The following is a 12642-nucleotide window of genomic DNA, read 5'->3' on the forward strand; positions in this document are numbered from 1 at the left end:
CTCTAGAGAGAAAATGAATTTGTCAGGTGTCTCATTGCCAGATTGAAGGGGTTTGATATGTGATATGAGCTGGAAAATACCTGCTGCAGGTCACTGAGATCAACCCTTTAATCGACCAAGCTTGTATAATTAACCTCTGGTCTGAAAACTAAAAGTTGTGAGTTTGAGTTTTGCAGCCACCATAGTTTCTCCGACGCACTTGGAAGGCAAGCTGGTATTCAGTTGGTTGCAACCTCACTGGTAGATGCAACTAAATCCTCCACACTGATCTTGAAAACAACTTTATCCTCCTAACTTGTTGGTGCAGTCAGAGCCCGATATAGCTTCTTCCCTCATGCTTTTAGTCACTTCTTCTAACCATGACACATTGAAAGTCTTCCAGTGGTGCAAATGATGCATTTATGTCACATATGAGTTACTGTAATGACCAGTTTCCACACTCATGACAACATCCATGTTGTAATTACTACAAGTCCAAAGTCATTCATCATAATTCAGACTGAGAACCTTTTTTCCAGCAGTATCAAATGACTATTTTGTTGTACTGATGGAATTAAGGCCTTGGAGATGTACAATAAGGTGATAGTGCTCCGTGTACCATTACAGAAATGAAGAGTTCACCATCTGTCCCTCTGAATTTATTTAGAACAGTTTACAGTTACTGACTCAAAGGGCTTAGAAAGACTTTACTGCCATATCTGTTGACAGGGTTTTTAACACCTTTTCCACTCCTGGTTGGCCCCAAAGAAATCCTAAAGACCAAATGGTGGAAGCAAGTGTCTTGCTCATACGGACAGATTATTTCTTCTTTGGGTTAGGGTTAGGGTTACTGTTAGGGTGAAGGAGCTACAACAAAATGCTGAAAGACACACTGACCCTCTTGTTTTGTCACAATTCTCAACCAGCATCACATTTCAGCTGTAATCGGAGCTGACAAGTGACCACTGAGAGACTACAACCCTGCTGGCACAGGACCAGCAGCACCTCAGGATGAAAAATGACAACTCATTGCAGAATGGTTCTCTGATAATACCTCCATCTTTTCTTTTTCTTCTGCTCTTTTAAACATCTTGGAATTTTAATCCTTGTTCCTGTCATTATTAATGGAGGCAGAGGAGTCATCAGTGAGACATAATTGGATGCAAACTTCAAGACTTTGGCATACATACATAGCATTTCATAAACCTGAGATTTTAAAGGAATTTCACCTATGATCTTGCTCATCCATAATAATCTACTCCATCTGCAGAGTTCAATATAGACAGAGGAGATCACTGTTCATTCTCAGAGCCTTTACTGAACATTTGCCTCTTCACAGTCCTTTGCATGCCAGTGTTGTTTGTCTGCACTGTTTGCTGGCCGACAGGCTGCTACAGGTTGTTTTTCCAAGCCTCCAAACCCGCCTGTTATGTCACCGTGGAGAGGAGGAAAGAATTCCTCTAAATCTGCTCCCTTTAAAGAGCATCTGAAAAAGAAACAGAAGCAGAGAGGGAGACCGAAAAAAGAGAGATACTGGAGAGAAAGTGAGGGAGATTTCTGTACAGGCAGCAGTTCCAGTGCAGGTTGTTTTCTTCCGTAGCGAGTTTGCACTTGCTTACCTAACTAACCTCCCAAATTAAATACATTTGAGGAGAAAAAGGGCGCCTTTATGAGCCTGAAGTTTCCCTTTTAGCCTCGACCCTGTTTGATTATGAGAGCAGCTTTCCAAATAAAATAATTTGTTTTGCTGTTACGTCAGTTCGTCCGGCCTCCTCTTTCCTGCCGAGCGGAGCCGAATGACTCTCTGACCAAACAGGAATATGTTAAAGCGGACATACGACGGGAACACCGTGTCCCTCCAAATCAAATACTGACCACACTTTTGAGATGAGACTGTTTTTCCCCTCTTTGCGATCACATTGAGCTCTCACTCACTGTCAGACACGCCACTTAGAAGTGTGTCAGATGTCTTGTTTTTTTTTTCTTTTAGCTCAGCTTTTTCTAAAGTACAGAGAAGTTTCCTTGTGTGCAGGTTATTTGGAGACGTCACTGTCTGCGTCCTCTGCCAGGGTTTCTGTATTTTTCCACGTCCAAGCCTGCTTATGACTTCTCATCTCTGGACCGTCGCGAACAGTGGTCACCATTGTTAAAAGTCCTGCCTAGACTGTATTAAGCACTGAAAGATTTGTATTTTCCTTTGACAGGTGGAACAAAACAATGCAACAATAAATGATGTTGCTTTTTTGTTTTCTCTTCCAGAATTACTCTCTCTTGTGTATAGGCACCTCAGCAGGAGCATCTCTTGTCCTAGCCTCACCTTTGTGCAATCATAATCTCGTTTTTTAAACACATCTGAGGCACAGACACCCACGTCTGTATGTAAAAAAACCATGCGGGTCCGTCATGTGATTTATTTTGTAGATTAACAGGATTGAGAAAAATCCTGTTCTTTCATTCTTTGTGGATCTCACTCTGCATTGTGCTGTCTAGAAGAAAAAGACCACACTTCTCCGCCATTAAGAAAGCCACTACATATTTCCGGCCTCCTCTATATGGTAGCTCTGCTTTGCCTTGACAAAGGATAACGGGTTGGAATTCTATGTAAAAAAATATTTACTTCCATTAACATATATTAACAACGCAACAAGAAAAACTAGAAATTATTACAACAGGACTTGTACCCTTCAAAATAAACAACACGTTAACACGTAATATAAATGTCAGATACATGCATGATTGACCTTCATTTTGGAGACTATACTGCCCTGGTTGTTGCAGTTTTAAAGTGTATCTCCAAACATGGCTCTCCAGTCACATTCTGAGGGTTACATCAGATGACAAAACTTGTACAAACTTGCTCCCAAGAAAGAATGCTACATCAAATAGCACATTTCAAACACATCAGTCATTTCTGAAAGTGCATTTTGACTATTTTGAGGGTGACTGCAGACGGAAAATGTGCCTACAGGCGAACAATGGATATGTCTTTGTTGTCCAAATTATGGAACATTCTTATGTTGCTTGAGGGTTTGTCAAAGAACACGTCAATGCCCTCCACCTCTGGTCGACTATATGCAAACTTTCCCCTTTTTCACTTCATCTGTCCAAACATGTCGCCCTATTCAGACGCTTCATGTCAAGAGGCCCTCCTGTGCTTTTTAGGACACCCGGCAGCCAGCCAAGCAAAGTGTTCCTCCACCCCCAAAATGTCAAGCTCAGTTTCCCTCAAGGCAATGTTTTGGAGAGCCATGGCATTCATCTCCATTTCCTCTGCGTCTGAGTTGATAATTGCTGCACATATAAACAACAAAAGGACTGTTTCCAAAGTTTAATGTTCCAAGAGAAGACTGGATCATTTAGTTTTATTGATGTGTTGTTGGTTTAAACCTGTTGTCCTCTTATCCAAGGTGCAGGAATTCCAACTATTCCCAACTCTGTTTTGTAAATCTTATTATCCCCTGCTGATCTCCTGCAGGGTTCAGTATATTGTACAAACTGTGTCAGCTCACTTCACCCTTATTGCCCTGCATGAAGTATTTCCCTCACAGCAGAGTCTTCTTCTTCCATAAAGGAAACTGGGTGAATGAATGAAACAGTAAGGACTACGATCTTCACTGTCTGCCTCCCAAGACACTTAAACTTACCCCTATATGTCCTTTGATGTCAGGAAGCATAGAGATTGTTTCTGGATGTCTGGGTGAAATAGCTGACTTCATAGAGGTGGGGAGGGAGATAACTTATAGAAAAAGAGGGAGGAAGACCAAGCAGTATCATGCTCCATTACCGAACAAAGAAGCCCTTATTTAATAGTTCAGACCAGACATGATAAAGGAAGACACGCAGGGATGGAGAAAGCGTTTTGTGTTTTCTCCTCAACAATGGATGCTCAGACAATCAGATTTAGAGGAGAGGAAGACAGATAGGGATCAGGGACTGATCAGGACTCTGTTCTCACGGGCGCCGAATCTCACCGAAAATGTGCACTTTTTAATGTAGAAAAAGTCATTTCCATGTGATTTGTTGAAAAACAGCCTACCATAGCGTGTTGGTCGGGGTTGTGTTTTTGCATAAAATCTTGAACAAAATGTATTTTTTCCGACATAACCCCCCATAAGCGAGTTCTCATACATAAACAAGACTAAGAGTCTACAACTATACTAGCGGCTCACCATCTTAGTTCAGCTGATTCCTGATTAGGACATGAATGTCTGTGGACATTTTCATGGTAATCCAACACAAATGTCAACCCCATCGTGCCGCTAGTGGAAAAGTCAGGGGATCACCAACATATGTATATGACATACTTTTCTTACTCTTACACATGCAGGATAGGAAAATAATGTAACAAGCTAGTAGTTGGAGGCTATTATCCAAATCACCTCGTGTAAGTATTATACAGTTGGCCTGACATCTTGCTTCAGCCATTCAACTACAAAATCACACACCAGGGTTAGATTCTTACATATCTGTCATGGGTTTACAAATGTAAATATGTGTTTAGCAAAGCTGTACGGAAAGTTTTTTTCCAAACAGAGGGCCAGTGGAAATATGAGGAGTTAAAGTGTGCTGCCTCAGGTCGTGGAAAAATGTTGCTGAAAGTGTGCATAAAGACCCGAGCTGTTTGCACACCTGTTTCCATCCAAATTGCGGAGAGATAAGCTGACCCAGCCTGTTACAGTCGTGTTTCTGAAGCCTAATTCAGTGCAATCAGCTACTGTGCTCGCTCTGATTTATGCTCCAGAATGCGAGAAAATCCCTTTCAGTAGGCGAAATGATGTTCTGGGAGAGTCTGTTCAACAAAACCACAAACAGCCACAGACAATTTCAACACGATCTGCCAGCAAACAAAGCAGACACTGAGGGTTTTGTTTGGGAGACTGGAAAGCTTCCATTAGTCTGTAGAGAGAGTTGGGTTACATGTTGTGTCCAGATGCTTTTGTTGCCTTCAGAAAGCCTGCAGGGCTTCATGATAGTAGGGTTGGGTTATTGTTTAGACTTGATCAACTATATTTCTGATTCTTCTTATTGATCCTTGTCCTTATCAAATCCTCATACTGATTCTTCTCATTTTATTTGAGTAAATAAAGAAAGAAATACAGTTATAGTATATTCGCGATGAACAAGTTGAAAGTTTTAAGTTTTAGTATTTGCTAATTGAAAAAAGAGATAAGAGGGAAATAAAATAAGACAAAATACAGCGATTAAATTTCACTTCATCACTGTTGAGTCAGATATGTGCGCTGACATAGTCATATAACAGCAGGTCCACATTTTTTTTCAGAAATTCAAAAACACGTTTATTGATGATATAATTATAATGTTTATGATAAATTTTGAAACTTGTATAATTCAGAATTGACTTTAGAAACTAAAACCCTCACTGCACTCTAAAAGGAAGCTTCATCTAGCATCTAGGAGTTCCTCAAGGAACCCTCTTAGAATCCCTTGTGCAATAATCCTATTTTGTTGTTCTTTTAAGAAAAAACACACTCATAAAATTCAAGATGTGTTTCATTTAAGGACAGTATTTCTTGGGTAAAAAGGTGCCTTAGCTAATGGATATTGAACAATGTTAGTTTGGAATTCCTCATATGCAGATGATGAAAGCATGTCATTAAAAACACTTAATATTTTAATTATTTTAACTTTAAATTCTAATTCACATGAAAGGCTGGTACATGATATTTGTTTAATCTTACTATCACACATTGCTTCATTTCAGCTCAGTGCTGGCTGACGATTGCACTCAGGAATATTCTGAGGAGAATGACAACAAAGGAATCATTAAACGAGATAAAAGTTTTTGTGGCTTTGCCTAATAATTGTTTTTGTTTGTATGAAATGGTTGGTTCAATTGTCGCTATGTTTTGTTCCCACAGACTTTAAAGATGAGGGTGTGGATCGTCTTTGTCCTGTGCCTGGCTGGCCACGCCATGGCTGCTCCTGTAAGTTACACTGTGTGTGTGTGTGTGTGTGTGTGTGTGGTCTGCTTTTGTCTTTATGCGCATGTTCCTATCTTTGTGTGTTTTCCTGTCCTCCTTTCTCCTTTCCTGTGTGATCATCAGTTTACGTGTGAGAGTGTGAGTTTTCCTATCCAAGTGCAGTTCCTGTGTATATCTACTTGTGGGCGTGTGCGTTCGTATTGTGTGTGTAAGTGTGTGAAGATGAAAAGTTTGCTTTACTAAATCCAAATGCTCCCCTGAGTGTACGCTGCAGCTGTGTGTTTATGTGCATCAAGATTCAAAGTTTGTGCGTGAGTGAGATCATTGTCTGCTTCTCACTTCCTTCACTCAAGTGTTTGTCTATGAGCAGCCACAAGTGTGTGTTCATGTGCAAAAGTTATAACAGTTTAATGTGTGTGTGTGTGTGTGTGTCCCAGACTGAGGAGGAGTTCATCATGGAAGAGCTAGTAACCGAGGAGCCCGTTGTTGAGGTAAATCCAGATGTTCATCTTTTGTCAGTCTTTCTCCCTTCTCTTTAACACTTTTTGTGGCCAGCGTCCAGGAGCAGTTTGAACTATTTCAGTATTCTGGTACAGTTTCACTGTTTTCCTGTGCAATGAGGGATTATTACTGACATTTCAATGTAAATTTTGCCTCCAAATAAAGTAGATAATTTGGATAAACGATTGGCTTGCTTACAACTTGTCTGATTGTCCGACTTCATAGTAGAGATGGCATTGTGTTCCCAGACCCTTGGTGCATACAATGTTATCAAAACTGAGAAGAAATGATGGCCAAAACTACAAATAAGACCCTACTTGTAATAAACCAGAATTATAGTTTAACATTTGTAGAGCTCTGTTTGGTTTATATCGGTGTTCCAGCTGAGTTTTCTTGGGAAACTTGACCCAAATACTTCTGCTCTCGTCTGAGTTTGATTTGGCATCTGTGATGTGTTTCCTGAGCCAAGCAGCTGCTCAGAGAGATGATCTGATCTGTGATGGAGCTTTGGGGTTTCACCACTGCAGCCAGAGGAGTTCAGTGTTATTTGTTCATGTGACAGTGGTGGTGATTTCTTGTGTGAACGCCCACTGCTGTATTACTCATACTGTGCAATAATCGATCCATCACAGAATAAATGAAAACTTAATGCAAGTAGAGGAAATGAAACTGAACAAATTCCTATGTTTATTGCACTTTATAAATCAGTTGATTCTGATTCGGCCTCTAGAGATTTGTTATCTGTCAGTCCAAGGGACATGATGCCATGTTTGAAGGGTTACATTCCCAACATTTTTGGCTTATGGATCCTTAAAATGAAACAATGTCATATCAAGAGTTGTGAGCAGTCCAACCAAGTATTGACTTTTTCTTCTCATTATTGTTTCACTGAAGAAGTTTTAGATGCTTGAAGAGGTGAAAGCATGCAGTGTTTCACAATGACAAGGCAGAAATTTGAGACTGAACTGAAGAGTGAGATGTTCTGTTTTGTAGCAGACTTGGAAGCCGCTGACATCAGTTTGTTCCACCAAGGCTTAATCTGTTAATGGCGGAAATCCTACATCTGGATCCAAATCTAGTCAGTCTGTTCACCAAATTCCACCCAAATCCATCTGTTACCTCTGAGGCTTTTGCAAATCTTTCCAACTGACAGACAGGGATGAAAACATGAAAACTTTCAGCTCGCTCCATGATTTTGCCTTAATAGGAGAGACAAAAATTTTTATTGAAAAAGATATTTTTCTAACAGGGCACAATGTCCTTCATAACCCATTGTAAACAATACTACCAAAATATCCCGGTACGAAACCATTGGAGTGAGGCTTCATGTAAACGCTTTATTATTTCCTGCTCCAGCGGGACCAGAGATCCCACAGCTGTTAATTTTAGCCGGCCGTTCAGCCTGCCAGCCAGTCAGGAAGCCATTTTCATGGCTTCACCACATGTGGACCCAGCTGCTTGTTATTGTTGGATATTATGGTCTCTCTGCTCCCAGACTCTGTTTGGCCTTCAGGGAGGAACCTTCTTTAGTGGTGACGTTTAAACTTTTTTTCAGGAAAACCAGGGATATTTAAGCGGTTTGGTTTAAGTGGACATCGTTCAGAAATAGACCAGAACACTGTTGCACGGAATTCATCTGCTTGACCAAAATTTAGAAAGTGCATTAAGAAAAAAACATTATTGGATCAGAAATGTTGACTGAAGAAGCTGGCTGTTAGCACTTAGATTTTCTCCTCTAGTCACACACTCTGATCACCCAGGTGACATTAAATTAGCATGAGACATGTAAAGCTTTAGCTGCTTACAGTCTGACCTCTGACCTTTCATGTTCCCCAGGAGACCGAGGTGGGGGCCAACCCAGTGCAGATTGAGGTTGGAGAGTTTGACGAGGCCATTGAGGTTGTTGAAGACGTTGCTGCTGAGAGTAAGTTCACAAACACACATACACTAACTTGTTTTAGGTTACATTGCATTGACTAACATCAATTCCCAGGAGGCGTACCCTACATCCCTAATCTCATCCCTAACCCTATCCTTAACCAAAAACAAAGTCTTAAACCCCAAATGTAATGGTTTACCCTGTGGGGGCTAGAATGTTGTACCCTCATTGGTGGTAAGTCCTCAAAATGTTGTCATAGCTGTTGTTTTTGCTGCAGCAGGCAGCTGTTTTCAGAGATCTCTAAAGTGCAAGTGCACGCTATCTGCTGAGCACCAAACAGCAGACAGACACAGTAACAAAGTGTTTCCACTGCATGGTACGGCTCAGCTCAACGTGACTTATCTCGCTCTTCTTTGGTTTTCCATTGTGAGAAGTTTTGGATAGTGCCTGGTACTAGCTAGCTAAACCCTAGAGTGAAAAACACTACGGAACACTGATTGGTCAGAGAATGGTCACTTGCAACATGGAGCAACCAGAGTCATGTTGTCGTCTGTGCTTTGAGGATATCCCAAACTTTCCTTCTTTTGTCTTGCTGCATTCAACGTTTTCTGAAACAAAGTCCTTACCATAAAAAACATCCATCCCTTTAATATCCTCCATTGTTCGTGTGTTTGTGTTGCATTGAAGATGATGTTGTTGCACTGCTATGGTGATCAGCTAAGGATATAGTAGGTTGAGGGGAGACTATATGCAGTATAGTCTCACGATACCAGATAATGGGCGATCTACCACCCACTACCAATCTGTGGATTTCTAAAGGGAAAGTAGTTGCATACGCCCCTTACTTCAGGGACATACCTTACCTGAAATAATGCCCTGCCCCCATTCTACTTCTTAATGAAACAAACTGGAGATATAGGGAATCACACAAACACGACTCCAAATGAATGACCATGTTGCTCCGTAACTCCTGGATGTATAAATAGCAACTTATCAACTTAAAAGGTGATTCACCCACCTCCAAAAAATCAGTTATTGCAGGTTTGAATAAAAGTACAAAGTCATCCACATTACAAATAAAAGTATCTAGTATTAAGTGTTCAAGTATTAAAATGTAAATGAATAAATAAGCAAAATTCAGTTGCTGAACTCACGCTGCCATAAATCCTTCAGACTGAGATGTTTCCGTGACTCCAGGTATAAAATGTGTCATCAACCTCCTCTGAGATTTGATTTAGCTGTGGTTCGCTCCACTGCCCTCTAGCTACAGTATCTGAGTTGTAAGGTTTAGCGAAGCCTCAGACTGGCGAATCAAACAGCGATAATAACAGACTGCCTCATTCTGTGAGCAGACGGCTATAATTACATGTTCCACCCTGCTTTAAGTGGCAGTAACGGAACCACAGGCAACACCAGCAACCGGAAAACAGTCCAACTGTACAAAGTGTACTGAATGAGATATTTAGCTCTGGCTGAGCTGTGCTGGACAACAAGTCCTTATAAAAGACAAAATAGGTCAATTATCAAGTGATTCCCAAAGCGACAGATAACCGATCGAAAGCGACCAGCGACGGGCAGTATACCGGACCTAATGAGACGTTATGAAAGTCACATGACGTTAAGCAGGATTAATGTTGTGAAACGGTTGAATCGTAGCCATTTTTCTGGACAGGGTGGTGCTGGAACCTTTACACAACTGCTTTACTTTGTTAAAAGTAAAAAATACGATAAAAAAATAAAAAAACTGATTCCATTTTCACTTCTCACTTACCTCTGGTGGTATCTACCAATGCAGATGTTTTGAGAAATCTGTCTCTGAGATATCTCCCTCCACACCTATATAATAGAGGTGAATGGAATTTCAGTTTTGAAACAGAAACATTGTCCTTTTTACTGTGGATAATCTACAGAACTTTCGTTTTAACCTATTTTTACTGAAGAAACAGTCCTTCAAACTGCTGAAAGTTATATAAGGAAGAAATATGTATGTACACATTCCCTATTTGGGCAAACTGACTCTTTAGTGACTCAACATTTATTATGTGAAATATACCTTAAGATTACAGAAAATAACGTCTGTGCACATAATATAAAACCCTACAGTGTGTCCCTTTAAGTAAACTAAACTATGACGCCTTTCTGCTCCATCTGTCTAACAGTTTGGTTTGTGTCCTCAGCTTTAATATCGTCAATTTTCCATGACTTCTGCTGTTTTTCATGAAAGAGCATTTTTAAGGACTGTAATTTTCTTTTTGACCAAACAGTGGCTAAAGTCAGGCACTAACACTTTGATGACAGCTTTCTTGTTTATTCGGTCATTTCGTCATTTTGCTTATTAATCCTCTCATGAATGGTTTTATTTATTTCGTTTTCTTTTGGCAAAAAAACACTGCACCAAAGGACTGGAAAGTATTTGCGTCTGGATTGGGTCATGGTGTCATTTTGGCCTCTGCTCAATCAGTGTTTCACTCAGGAGCCATTTCCTGAGAAACAGGCTGTAACTCTGCTTCTGTACTTTTTCCCCCAACAGATCCCTGCCTGAACCACCACTGCAAGAAGGGCAAAGTGTGTGAGGTCGATGAGAGCAACACCCCCATGTGTGTGTGCCAGGACCCCTCCACCTGCCCCGCTGCTGAGGGAGAGTTCGAGCATGTGAGTTTGGAAACAATCGTATTTATCCTGCGACTGTGAAGTTATCATCGAGGATCAGCATTTTTGTCTGTTAGTTTAAATGAAGTCTCAAAATGCACCAAGCAAATTTTGATGATAGTTGGTGAAAAGTTAGGACCGAGGACGATATTATAGCTGTGTATTCGCACAAATCTGGCAATACGATATGTGATGATATATTGTGATACTGTAAGCAAGGTGATATAGATAGACAGAAGATAAACATTTACCACAGCATATTATTTCTTTTGAATTTATGAAATATCATCACACAGATCAGAGCTGTCAGAACTCACCTGTCTGTGTTTTTCCTCTCAGGTTTGCGGCACCGACAACAAGACCTATGACTCTTCTTGCCACTTCTTTGCCACCAAGTGCACTCTGGAGGGAACCAAGAAGGGCCACAAGCTGCACCTGGACTACATCGGACCCTGCAAATGTGAGCCCTCACTCCCCGACCCTAACATTTCAGAGAACCTCCGACTCTGAGCCCAAACTCTTAGCGTAGATACTAAATTTATAAGTCAAACAGTGAAAGGTCAATCTATGAGGGGCCGTCAGGGACATTATTCAGAATTACCTCTCACAAACAATGTGAAATGCTGCTTACATTACACTACTGAAAACACTCTCACATAAAACACTGAAAAATTATTCGGCTCCGCCACCACTACTGAAACGCTCTCACACCATACAAGTGAAACGCTCTTATATCCCTAACCTGAAAAAGCTCCTCATAAGCATACAAGTGGGTGATACTGCTCTCACACACACTACTGAACACTCTCACGGCACCACTACTGAAACGCGCTCTACACACCACTACTGAAAACCGCTCCTCACACACAACTTACTGAAAACATCTCACCGCACATACTGAAACGGCCCTCCTCACGCCAACACCTACTGAAAACGCTCTCACATCCACACTACTGAAACGCTCTACGCATACTACTGAAACACTCCCCACCACAAACTGAAACGCTCTCACACACACTACTGAAACGCTCTCCCACGCACCACTACTGAAACCGCTCTCACGCACACTACTGAAAACGCTCTCACGGCATATACTGAAACGCTTCTCAGCATTACACTACTGAAACGCTCCTACATACACTACGAAACGCTCTCAACCGCACACTACTGAAACGCTCTCACATACACTTACTGAACTGCTTCTCACACAATACTACTGAAACGCTCTCACGCACACTACGAAACGCTCTCACGCACACTACTGAAACGCTCCCTCACGGCACCACTTACTGAAACGGCTCTCAACGCACACTACTGGAAACGCTCTCAACACATATCTACCTAACGTTCCATGAAACGCTCTCACACACACTCGAACGCCTACCAAATCTGGAAACGCTCTTCATATTACACATACTAAACGCTCTCCACATACACTACTGAACACGGCTCCTCAGCCGCACACCTACTGAAACGCCCTCTCACCATACACTACTCGAAACGCTCTCAACACATACTACTGAAACGCTCTCACGCACACTACTGGGGGAAACGCCTCGCATACCAGCGAGGCAACTCTACTGAAACGCTCTCCGCACACAACTACCTACCTACTGAACGCTCTCACCCACACCAACTACTGATAACGCTCTCACACCACAGCTACTGAAACGCTCTCATGTAACTACTGAA

The 12642-nt window shown here is 41.4% G+C and overlaps 1 protein-coding gene and 1 long non-coding RNA gene across 3 annotated transcripts in view; one reads left to right on the top strand and one right to left on the bottom strand.

Moving 5' to 3' along the window:
• Window positions 1–12642, bottom strand: part of LOC118333375 — a 598798-nt gene that overhangs the window by 298745 nt on the left and 287411 nt on the right. The window lies entirely within an intron of this gene.
• The window catches only part of sparc (secreted protein, acidic, cysteine-rich (osteonectin)), a 20889-nt gene that overhangs the window by 2709 nt on the left and 5538 nt on the right, over window positions 1–12642 (top strand). Inside the window, exons 2-6 of one of the 2 annotated variants that reach the window (XM_035668977.1) lie at window positions 5859–5924; window positions 6359–6412; window positions 8259–8346; window positions 10832–10953; window positions 11290–11410. In XM_035668977.1, coding sequence (XP_035524870.1) covers window positions 5868–5924; window positions 6359–6412; window positions 8259–8346; window positions 10832–10953; window positions 11290–11410 — 442 coding nt within the window. In that variant the 5' untranslated portion in view covers window positions 5859–5867. The remainder of the gene's footprint in view (window positions 1–5858; window positions 5925–6358; window positions 6413–8258; window positions 8347–10831; window positions 10954–11289; window positions 11411–12642) is intronic. The other variant, XM_035668978.1, reaches the window with a different exon arrangement.

The sequence above is a fragment of the Morone saxatilis genome, unplaced genomic scaffold (genome assembly GCF_004916995.1).
Source record: "Morone saxatilis isolate NCDOM2014 unplaced genomic scaffold, NCSU_SB_2.0 Contig22, whole genome shotgun sequence".
Classification (NCBI taxonomy): Eukaryota; Metazoa; Chordata; class Actinopteri; family Moronidae; genus Morone; species Morone saxatilis.